The sequence below is a fragment of the Brassica oleracea genome, chromosome C8 (genome assembly GCF_000695525.1).
Source record: "Brassica oleracea var. oleracea cultivar TO1000 chromosome C8, BOL, whole genome shotgun sequence".
Classification (NCBI taxonomy): Eukaryota; Viridiplantae; Streptophyta; class Magnoliopsida; order Brassicales; family Brassicaceae; genus Brassica; species Brassica oleracea.
In genome coordinates, this window is record NC_027755.1 from 40220699 (window position 1) to 40233066 (window position 12368).

At 35.9% G+C, this 12368-nt stretch overlaps 3 protein-coding genes across 3 annotated transcripts; 1 reads left to right on the forward strand and 2 right to left on the reverse strand.

Annotated features, from left to right (window-relative positions):
- Window positions 1-1817: 1817 nt before the first annotated feature.
- LOC106307187 (UDP-glycosyltransferase 71C4) lies at window positions 1818-3459 on the reverse strand. The gene has a single exon (XM_013744062.1). The coding sequence runs from the start codon at window positions 3455-3457 to the stop codon at window positions 1961-1963; it is 1497 nt and encodes a 498-aa protein (XP_013599516.1). The 5' UTR covers window positions 3458-3459; the 3' UTR covers window positions 1818-1960.
- An 844-nt stretch (window positions 3460-4303) lies between these two features.
- Window positions 4304-6726, forward strand: LOC106307644 (O-glucosyltransferase rumi-like). The gene is made up of 7 exons (XM_013744657.1): window positions 4304-4549; window positions 4648-4886; window positions 4971-5321; window positions 5395-5584; window positions 5654-5718; window positions 5791-6001; window positions 6079-6726. Exons 1-7 carry the CDS (start codon window positions 4436-4438, stop codon window positions 6421-6423), a joined length of 1515 nt encoding a protein of 504 aa, XP_013600111.1. The 5' UTR covers window positions 4304-4435; the 3' UTR covers window positions 6424-6726.
- LOC106307645 lies at window positions 6493-8126 on the reverse strand. Its single transcript, XM_013744658.1, has 5 exons — window positions 7967-8126; window positions 7593-7879; window positions 7265-7357; window positions 7073-7132; window positions 6493-6975 (listed from the first exon to the last, which is right to left on the reverse strand). Exons 1-5 carry the CDS (start codon window positions 8067-8069, stop codon window positions 6781-6783), a joined length of 738 nt encoding a protein of 245 aa, XP_013600112.1. The 5' UTR covers window positions 8070-8126; the 3' UTR covers window positions 6493-6780.
- Window positions 8127-12368: the final 4242 nt, after the last annotated feature.

Below are 12368 nucleotides of genomic sequence, written 5' to 3' on the forward strand. Positions count from 1 at the left end.
TCTGACTAGTGACTACTAACTGATTCACAACACTGATCCTTTATATTAAATTAGGAGAGTAGGAACAATAATATAAAACCAGCTACAATATATACTAACTGATTACATGTATTGAATCAAAATTCTATTGGTATCTTAGCGCTTCAATAATCATTTGATTTTAACATGGACTATCAAAAGAATCATAAAGAGATACATGAGTTTTTTTTTTTTGATCAAAAAAAGAGATACATGAGTTTAAGTACTATATTCAAAGAAAAAAAAATGATGAATGAAGAGTTTGTGGTTAAAGTATGGGTTGATATACTGATTTTATTTTTTGGAAAAAAAGAAGTAAAAAACAATGTTCGTATGTTGGAAGATAGTTTTTGCGGTAAAAGTAGGTTGAAGAAATAAAGTTTCCTGGTAATATAAAAGTAAAAAAAAATCTCTATATCTATTCGATGGAAAAATGGGACTGAAATCAATTAAGGTAAAAATTTAAAGTTTATGTATTTAGGTACGTTAAAAAAAGAGTTTTCTTCTTCTTAAATTAAACTAGAATCCAAAGTTCCATTACTCATAGTGATTGATATCTGACTACAAACTGATTCACACAATACTGAACTGATCCTTATATTAAACTAGGAGAGAGTAGGATCAATAATATACAACCAACAAGTCAAAAAACTCTCTTGGTATCGTAACTCTCTAATAATTTCTTAACATTTTTACCAAAAAAAAAAAAAACTCTCTAATAATCTTTTGGTTTTAACATGGTCTACCTAAATAAACAGAAAGAGATACGTGAGTTTAGGTACTAGACAAAGAAAAAGGATAATATATTCTTGCTTTATAACCAATGGAATTAATCATTTTGTTTGACTTTGACGATCTCCATAAAACATGAATTAGACGTAGATTGAGTCGGTGTAGATTTGATCAATTAGTTACATTATATTTTATCTCAAGGCTCTACGCTGGGCATCAGAGATTTAAATCGGTAATTGTTTCAATCCCCATGGCCGACCCTGGTGGTGACCACTGGAGCGTTGCTAGCCGATAGATCAAATACATTGGTGATTGATTCTTTGTTTTGTAAATTGGAAAGAAAGCACGGAACATTCATTACACCAGTTATCGGTAAAACAACCATTCAATCCTTGCTTCGAGTTTCAAGTTTTGGCATACGTAGATTAACACACTAATTACTGATAACTAACATTATTATTGTTAAGAAAGACACAATGTTAAGTCTGTCATCAGACCCAAAAACAAGAAAAGAAACTCATACTTAGAACAACTCTAAAAAGGAATTTACACCAAAAAATTCTTGGAGCTATGTGTAACCTGTATATGTCTCACTAATTTTTGAGCTCCGTTCTAACAGGTCTTCCACATGTTGCATTTCAATCTAAAAGCCTTGGAGCTCTGTGCAAGAGTAAGAATCCAATCCTTGCTGGTCTGATCTTTCCTCCCAGTCCTGAACCAACTTTTATTTCCTCTAAGCATTGGTTTTTGATGTTCGTCTTATATGCATCGTGCAGAAAGTTGCAGCTGCATCAAGTAACATAAGAAGGGCTATATCTTCATGCAGGTGAATTCAACATTTTTAAGTTTTTGTTTTCTTAGTTTTGGAAGCACGAGTGATATGATATTAATATCAAGGACTCCTGTAGACCTGGTCTAATTGCATTGCTCGTATTGTCCTAAATGTTACAGGTGAGGATGGATCATATGGCTGATGAATTATCTAAGAAGTTTAAGTCTCCTCTATTGACCCTTTTCAGTCACTTCCTCATTACCAACAAGTAAGTTACATCCACAATTCTATGCTATTAACTTAAACCGATTTGCATCAAATATTAATTAGACACTGCCATACCGTTTAAGCCATAATGATCGTTTTACAAGTTTCTTAATTGGCGAAACAAAACAAGTTCAGAGATTAGATAACCAAACATGTTGAATTGCACTTCCATTAGCCTGCACCATCCTCCACCAATTCATCAATGAACCTAGCCGTAGCCAAAGAAGATGATCCTCCATCCATCACAGCCTTCCTCGCCGCATCACACATCTCCTTCACCTTCACCCTCCTCCCCTCCCCACCTTCCATCAACGCTCTTACAGCTCTTGCAATCTCGTCACAAGTTACTAAACCTCCACGACCAGACACATAATCCATCCGCAGATCAACAGCTAACCCCAACTCCTTCACCAACGTGAAAGCATTCAGCTGCTGCTCAGCGTACATCGGCCACGTGGCGACAGGAACACCGAACCACAAGCTCTCAAGCGTAGAGTTCCAACCACAATGAGACACAAACCCACCTATCGCCTTATGTTCCAACACTTCCACTTGCGGAGCCCAACCACAAACTAACCCCTTACCCGCCATCCGCCCCATGAAGCCCTCCGGCAACACATCTGTCGGATCACTTGTCTCAACAGGCCCTGTCCGAATCGACCATAGAAACCTACACCCGACGACTTCAAGCGCTTGAGCTATCTCCTTCACCTGCAACTCATCAACACTTCCTCTACTCCCAAAGCATAAGAACACCACAGAACACTCCGGCTGCTCCTCAAGCCACCTCACGATCCTATCTCTATCCTCCTCGTTAGGACTCGCTCTATCCTCCAAGCTGAGAATCGGTCCGACCGGGTAAACCGGAGGATAATCCTCCTCCCGCTGCTGAGAGAAATACCGAAACGTGTAATCCTCAATCTCCGCCACCGAATTTACTAAAATACCCTTCGCATCTCCGAATCTCGGCGATAAATCAACGTACGCCTCGTAAGCTTCTTCCTTGAACAAACCGGACGGCAGAAACTTCGCCGGAATAGAATTGATAAATCCCGGAATCGCCAACTCCTCATCGCCGGAGCTCCAATCGAGCTTCGACGCGACTCTCCGGTGCCGATCGGGAAGATACTTCATCATACTCAAGTATCTAGCGTTACAGGTCAAGAATATGTACGAAGAGAGGTTGAGCTCGTCGCCGACATCTTTAATCAACGAGTTACAGAAGAAATCAAGAACCAAACCGGCTACACGAGAGGTGGGAGACTCGGCAACGATGCTGGAGACTGCTTCTTTGATGAGAGGAGTGGTTCTCTTGACGAGCTGGACTATGTACGCTTCGGGAGCTCTGTAGAAGAGATCCAACGGTGGATAATCGTCGAGAACGGGGAGGTCGTGGAGGCGGATCTGGGGATGTGAAGCTACGAGAGATTTGGCGAAAACGGCTGCGTTTGGGCTGGTTGGGGAGTGTAATTGGAGGATGGTGATGGTGTTGATCCGACGGTCGAAACTGATGAGACGCTTGGCGAACTCGATGTTCACGAGGAGGTGGCCTGTGGAAGGAACTGGGATGAAGATTAGCTCTGTTTCTTTCACCATCTCTCTCTGAGATTTGTTTTGTTCTAGTGAAAATGGAGAACTAGTGGTGTATATAATAAACTTATAACACATGTCACACCATTTCTGTTCATGAACCGTTGTGACAAAATATTGTGCGTGTGTTTTTAAAATGTCCACATGTCGACCAAACTTTGTTTTATTCACTTTACACTTTTAGAGTGAGATGAGATAAGTTGATAGCATTGTTTGATAAATTACCACATGTTGCTTTATGGGCCAAAATATCAACTTATGGAGCCCAACTACATACGATTCCACGGCCCATTGTTCGGTCTTAAGAATCCTTCGGAAGCGGCTCGTAAGCTTCACCGTTTATCAATTTTCCCTTCACCACCCTTACCACTTGTGTGGTCAGCAAGATCATTTCATAACTTAATCAAGAGGGATAATCTTTTTCAGTATTAGTTTAATTATCAAAAGACTACAATACAACAAAGGCGTTAGTGTAACTTAATTTTCTCTACTTTTGAAAGCCGCCCAAAAAAATATTGAAGACTAATCAGGAGGAAGAAACCCTTGTCTCTCAAATCTTGGATGTCACGTTTACCCAGTTCACCGGTGCATGGGAGTTGGATGATCCTTTCAAAGGTTAAGCACATGAAGTGAAGAAGGATGAATCTGTTTAATTATGCCAAACTTAAGACGCTTTGATGAGTAAGACACCAAAAGGTTAACATCCATTATGTAATGTTTTAGTGATAGTTACAAACACTACATTCGACAGAAAAAAATACTACATGTGACATGTTTGCTAGATATTTTTTCAAAACCTGAATTCACATATATCATAATTCTCTTGCACATTTAATACATTTTCCTCTATTTCTAATAATTTCTCAAATAAAATTAAAGTGGATATAAATATATATACTTGCAGAGTTAAAATAGAAACAAACTGATGTATTAGGAAAAGTAATCAGTTAGCTCCGAATTGAGCGGGGCTCTGTATATTCATTCAATCAAAGCAGAGATAACTTCTAAGGCTTAGAAAACGAAAAGTTTTGCAGGAGGAGAAGAAGAAGATAAACAATGGGTCTTCGTCTTCGTCTCCCTCAGAAAACCTCTCCACGATCACCATCTTACCTCCTTCTATGCCTTCTTGCTCTCTCATTCTTCTCCTTCACCGCTCTTCTCTTCTACAAGGTATCGCCCTTTCTAATTGTTTTCTCCGTGATTAACGGATCTGATCGAGGCTTAAAATTTCAAGAATTTTTGTCTCATTGGGTAATTTCGTCGAACAGGTTGACGACTTTATTGCTCAGACAAAAACTCTCGCCGGACATAACTTGGAACCAACGCCGTGGCACATTTTCCCGCGCAAATCTTTCAGCGAAGCCTCGAGACGTTCTCAGGCTTACCGAATCCTCCAATGCTCCTACTTCTCGTGTCCTTACAAACCCGTCCTCGAACCAAAGAGTCTCATGTCGGATTCCGTGTCGGGTCGTCGAACCCAGCAACCAAAGTGCCCAGACGTTTTCAGGTTTGTGGGTTTTTTGAAATGAGTCATAAAGTATCAAACTTTCTTTATTTGGAAGTAAACCATTGTGATTTGGTGAAAAGCCAGATGGATTCAACGGGACTTAGAGCCGTGGGGAGAGACAGGAGTGACTAAAGAGCACGTGGAGAAGGCAAAAGAGAGTGCTGCCTTTAGAGTGGTGATACTCTCTGGGAAGCTGTACGTTGATCTCTTCTACGCCTGTGTGCAGAGCAGAATGATGTTCACCGTTTGGGGGATTCTGCAGCTTCTCAACAAGTATCCTGGCATGGTTCCTGATGTTGACATGATGTTTGATTGCATGGACAAACCCATCATCAACAGGACCGAGCCTCAGTCTTTCCCAGCTCCGCTTTTTCGTTATTGCACTAATGAAGCTCATCTAGACATTCCTTTTCCTGATTGGTCCTTTTGGGGATGGTAAGTATCTCTTAACATGTCTTTTGTTGTTATTACTCATCTCTTGTTTGAGTCTTGAGTGTTGTGATGGAAGGTCGGAGACGAATCTAAGGCCGTGGGATGAAGAGTTTGGGGATATAAAGAAAGGGTCTAAGAGAAGTAGCTGGGGCAGCAAGCAACCTAGAGCTTACTGGAAAGGGAATCCTGACGTTGTGTCGCCTATAAGAATGGAGCTGATGAAATGCAACCATTCAAGGTTATGGGGAGCACAGATTATGCGCCAGGTACAGCCCTTTTCAATCAGATAGTTTAGTCTAGTGGTAGTGATGCCTGATGTGTGTGTTTAAATACAGAACTGGGCAGAAGAAGCAAAAGGTGGGTTTGAACAGTCCAAGCTCTCCAACCAATGTAATCACCGGTAAGTACTTACTTCTATCAAATGGAGGATATGAGAATAATCTAATGTGGTTGGGATTGCTTGTGTCATAAGGTACAAGATATATGCAGAGGGTTATGCATGGTCAGTTTCTCTAAAGTATATCATGTCATGTGGTTCCATGACACTCATAATCTCACCAGAGTATGAAGATTTCTTCAGCAGAGGCCTCCTTCCAAAGGAAAACTATTGGCCTGTCTCTACCACTGATCTATGTCGGTCCATTAAGTTCGCTGTGGACTGGGGAAACGCCAACCCTTCTGATGTATGAATTCAACTTTTCTCATGTATATCAGATTAGTTACCACTTTATGTTTCTTAAGATGTTTCCCTATTTGACAGGCTGAATCAATAGGAAAAAGAGGACAGGGTTACATGGAAAGCATCAGCATGAACCGTGTGTATGACTACATGTTTCATCTCATCACTGAGTACTCAAAGCTTCAGAAGTTCAAACCAGAGAAGCCGTATTCCGCTAAAGAGGTCTGTGAAGGATCATTGCTTTGCTTCGCAGAGCAAAAAGAGAGGGACCTACTCGAAAGATCTAGAGCTGTACCGTCTCTGGACCGACCATGTAAACTTCCAGATGAAGATAGGAGTATACTCCAGAGGTTGATCCAACAGAAGAAAAAAACAATCGAAGATGTTAGAAACATGGAGATGACAAGAACAGAGAGGGGTTCTTAGATAAATTGAATTTTTTGGAACATAAATTTTTGGTTTAGTTTTTATTTCATCGTCAGCTTTAGCACGAGATAATACCTGATTATGACTTGATTTGTAGAACAAAGTAACCATTAATTTACAGAGTAATGTTTGGAATTAGAGACAATGATACTAAAGCATAATGCCTAGAACTTCCAAAGTAACAAAATAAAATACAAATCCTATTCTCAACTGAAGAGCAGCTACTGAAATACAGTCAATCATGTATACTCAACTTGCTACCATCGGATTATTCCAAATACCAACCGATCAAAACCCAAGAAATGAAAACAAGACCTCACTAGTCAGGCAAGAGAGAGTGGATCCAACCCTTGGGAGTCACTCAGGTGTGTTGTCATCATACTCATCATCATCGTCAACCACTTCATACTCGAAATCTTGGTCTCTATTCTCCATGGTTTTCCCAAATGTAAAAGCCTTTGTACCCATTGTTGTGAAAGGCATCAGTCCAAATGCACGGGCCGTCTTGATCTCTCTAGCAATCTTCCTTTGTGCCTTTGCGCTAATACCAGTCTGTGCAAGAGATAGACAAAAAGAAAGAGATTTCAGCATGTAGATTAACAAAACATCATTTTGTTGGATTAAAGCGAGAAGAAACATTCAGTCTGACCTGCTTCCTCTTAACGAGGATCCCAGCTTCGGTGATGAACTGTGCAAGGAATCTAACATTCTGTCCAACAAAAACATATTCCATCAGTGAGTACACAAAGAAACAACAAAGCCTCTGTATTTACACAAAACCCACAAAAGAAACACATGTTTCACTGCTTTATCGAAGCATATGTAAACTAAGCAAACTCACCCTGAAATCAGCTTTCTTAAGAACTTCATCCGTGGTGATCTCCGCCTTGTTATTCTGCCTAGGCCTTTGCATCTGCCTCCTATAGTTCATATCCTGTATTAAAACAGAACAAAACACATTTACTGTTTATCTCATCAAAGCAAACAAGAAACGACTAAGGAGAAAGACGCACCCCTACCATCATCCCTATAAACCCAAAGCACACTATACATAAACTACACATTCGATTTACATGTTCTAACTTACTTTACAGTACAAATGCAATCCTAATAACATATGAATCAAATCATTAAGACAAGGCATAAAAAGAGTTGTAAGAAAAACATACTCTAGGGAACTGATTAACTCCCCAGCTGTTAACATCGGGCCTAAACGAGTATCCATCCTTCACACCTTCGTCCTCATCAACGTTGTAAATCAACGCAGCTTCCTTCAATTTACCATCGACGCCATCGGATGAAGAATCGAATCTCGAACCGTTTCCTTGTGATCTACTAAAGCCTGTGTAGTCGCGCTTATCTTTCTCCGCCTTGCCAAGATGCTGGAAGAAGCTATTGGCTTTTTCGTCTTTGCCGCCAAACATCCAATCGTCTGATGATCGATTCTGGATCGGATCTGCTTGGTTTCGATTTGGGAATCGGTGAGTTTGCGTAACACGAAAATGCGAGAGAATGTGGGGCGGAGATATTGGGGGGGTTATACCTTGATTAGCGTTGGTGGAGAGGCTTCTAGATATGAAAGGACGACATGTTTGAAAGGAAGCTACGTCGCTAAGGGATCGAATCGCGGAATGGGCGAGTTTCATCTTCTTCGAGTTTAGGGTTTTTCGAATTTCAGTCGTCCGATTTGAGGTTTTGGCAAAGAGGAGTGACGTAAGAGAAAGGTCACGTTTCAACAAAAAAAGGCGTTAATGGGCTTAGTAAGGCCTCTCTTATTTTGTTATTGTCCAGGCCCATTCCTTGTTTTTTTTTTTTTTGGAGCCTTAGATGGAAAAATTTCATAAGCTTCTTTTCAGCAAATGGATAGATCTTAGCACTAGCTAGCTCTGGTCACTTTTAACCGGAACCGATACCCAAACTGTAATCGACCTCAAATGGACCATTTCTAGTCATTTTATCCAATTGTTTCTGTCTTTATCACTGTGGGTGTCGGTTTAATTTCGGTTTTCAACCAACCTCAGATGCGATACCCACTACACCATTTCAACTACCAAAAATTTCTTACAATAACCATTTTTAAATTTTTATCACAAAAATATAGTATTCGACGAAGAAAATGACCAAAATAAGTTTTATTAAAAGATAAAAAATGTGTTTTTACCCTAAAATTAATTAATATAGACTTAGAGTTTAGAGTTAAAAGGTGAAGTTTTGATGATAGTGTTTCAAATTTTTAACAATAAAAAATAAATATTAAAATTTTCAAAATAAAAAGAGGTTATTTTATTTTATTTTTTCTTTTTGTCTATTTGTACGACAAAAACTAAAAAAAATGTTATTTAAGACAATTGCCCTTCAACTATTAGGTACTTCTCGCTATACCACTTCAGCTATTATGTATTCTCTTGTATTGTAAATATACTTAGTGTTTTCATATTAAATTTTTTATAAAATTGACATTTTGATGACTCAAAATTCAAATTGGATAGGCGTGGGTAAGTGTGTACTAGAGTACTTTGACTAATATGTGAACTATGTTATTTTGTAAATGTATATGATTCACATATTAAGCGAATATGCAGAAACGACTTTAAACCGGTGATATCCAATCCAAAATCCGAACCAAAATTTATTATACATTTATTGGGTATAGAATTGATTTATCCGAAGACCCACATCTGATCGAATCTTACCCGAACCCGACTCAAATACGGAGGGTTACATAACCTTCACTACAGAACAAATTATCTAAAAATGCAAGTCACAACGCACACTCGACCAATAAACACAGACAACATGTTTTATGTAGTTGTGAGTAGGTTAGACAACAAAGATCTTTCTCTATCTACTAAACATTGATAATCATTTTAACATTTTACGTAAAAATTCAAGATGGATTTTTTATTCAGTTCTTTTCTATTATTATTTTTGTTTTGTTTTACATGACTATGATAGAAGTAGTGAAACGCCACTTAAGGACGTAACTAATGAAAATCTCATTATGGATTATGATTAGATTTCAATATTTTCCACTATCAATCTTATATGGTTGACCGTCTTAACATCATAAGTAGCAAGGACTTTAATACTTTGTAAATTTTAAAAGTGAATTAGAATAAGCACAAAAACATTAAAAACAACTATGAGATAACATAAATGTCACATCAAACATGAATGTCATTATCTAAATGACCAATAGGTGCCAGCGAACCACATGATAATTAGATAACAATAGATCAGGACTTTGATTAACCACATATTATAATTCAGAGAGGTTTACGTATTGAAAAAGCATTACTATACAACTATAGTATGGGTTCAATCAATACTTTCTAATCAACTATCAAATGGATTCCTTATGAAAGTAGCTGACGTTTGTATAAGTAATGTAAGAAAAGAGAAAATAGCACATATACCAAAGAAAAGTTGGGTTCTCACAACACTTATGTCCTAAAAGGCTAAAACCAAAGGGATAAGAAAAGAAGTCAAGATCAAAACCTTTTGGTTGGTATCATCATCCAACATGAGAAGGGGTGAGTTGGGGTGGTTGTTTGTGTTGAGAGTTTCTATCCACTTGGTTGGTGTTGAACAAAAAAAAAAATCCACTTGGTTGGTTTTTAAAGTTTTGCTCTCTCTTTGGACTTACCTTCTTCTCTCTGCCGAAGACTAGTCTTAATAATTCACATGTAATTTCTTATCACGTGTTGCAAATTTAATGGCTGATATAGTAACATTATCCAGTTATGTAGTGCCATTGATCGAACAGTGACCGTTGGTTCATGCGAGATATGTCCTTAGCTTCACTCTTGGCATTTAAACGGTCTTTATTAAGATAGAGGATCAGGGATTAAGGGTTCACGTTAATCATCGGTTTTAATTGTGTGTTTAATACTTTATGCTAATTATAACCCATGAATTATAATGTGACTGACAAATTATGAGAATAAATTAAATTTTATACGACAAGTTTGTGAGTAATTTAGGCTACATCTGTAAAATTATCATAGATTGATCGTTCAGATGCCACATCTATCTCCCAGTTGTTTGAATTGCATACTGTCATACTATTATTAGAGACTTGGCGCAACAACCAGAATTTTGAAGAACTGATTCTGGAAAATGAAAAAAGACACTGTTCTATATGTTATTATGCTTTGTTTTGCATTTACTCTGTTCATATATCAATTATTACATGTGTTAATAAGTATATTGGTATATTAGAGAGTGAATTATACACTGTTCATATCTATGTTATTAAAAGAGAAGTATCCATTTAAAAATGTTCTTACTTCATTAATTAAATTCCGTATTTTTTTTTTGCTTGTATTTTTCAGTTGCATTTATGAAATATCCTAAAACGAATAAAACTGTCTAATTTATTACTTGTCTTTTCAGTTACATTAATGAAATATGCTTAAATGAATTTAAACTTCCTATTTTATTGTTTGTTTTTTCAGTTACCTTAATGAAATATCTTTAAATAAATTTGGACATAATGTCGTTTAATCAACTAAAAAAACTCATGAGTTATCCTTACGTGCATAATTTTAATAATGAAGATTTTTAGAAACGTGCATCATTAAAATGTTACCTAAAACATGCAACACTAATATATAACATGCATCAATAAAACTAGAATTTGACTCACACAATTGTACGGATATTATTTTCAATTGATTAAATTTAAAAATAATTATTTATTCAAAACATATTTAAGAATGTCTATGTTTTAAAAATTATATGGTATTATTTGCTCATAACTCATTTGTCATTTGATAAATTGTTAGAAATAAAATTTTAGCATAATATAACTCAGTTTTCATTTGCTAAAATTATGGTTTTTATTTATATTTTTTATTTTTTAATTATAATATTTTTATTTTATATTTGAAAGATAAATGAATTTTCTTTCAAACAATATTTTTGTAAATGTATTTTTTAAAAAATAATCAATTAAAAATGTTATTATCATTGAATATCATTATTTTTGACATAATTTGAGTTTTCGTTTACATCAAAACTTATCATATTTTAGGATAATTTTAATTTAAAATGTAATTTTCATATTTTTCAAACAAATTCTAAAAATATTTTTTAAATATTTTGTTATAATTGTTAAAAAAATATTGAGTTGCATTTCAAATAAAAAGGTAAAGATATTAAAAATATTCTAATTAAAATATGTAAAATTTAATATAGTTTTAACTAAATGGTCAAAATAAAAGAAATTACACATAAAATAATCATGATTTTTGTTAACTGGGCGGATCATTATTTATATGATATCACACACGAAAGAAAAATTTATGTTTTTAAAATTATCTAATTAACTCTATACTCATTTTTTTTATATATGATATCACACATTCGTAAAAAAAATAGATAGTTTAAGATGCAAAAAAAAATTTACTTAATGAATATAATATGAACGAATATTACAAATACATCATTTAATAAAATAAATAATTAAAAACTGAAAATTCATATCCGCGAACCAGGGTCGAGTATCAATTATTACATGTGTTCATAAAAGAAAGACTCTGTTTTTTTTAATCAAAAAAGTATACAAATATGGTATAACAAGTGAAAAAATAAAGTTGATAGTACTTATTGAAGATATTTTCGATGTCAAAAGCTTAGCCAGAGTAAACATGGGTTAAAAGTTAAACATCGTAGTGTGGGTGTGTATTGCATACATTACAATAGATGCATGATTCTTCGAAATGTCTTTTCAATTACTTTTCATTATAATCTTCGATTACTTACATTCGGCAAAAGATTGATGATCGAGTGTAAAGTAAAGTAAAAACAATTGTAATAAAATATCTTTATTTTCAAGCAAAAAAAAAAAAAAATCTTTATTGGATGACAATGACGCAAAAGGAGCATATAAATTTTGGGCCCCTAACCACTTATGCGTTTCCTCTTTATCTTATGACATTCAC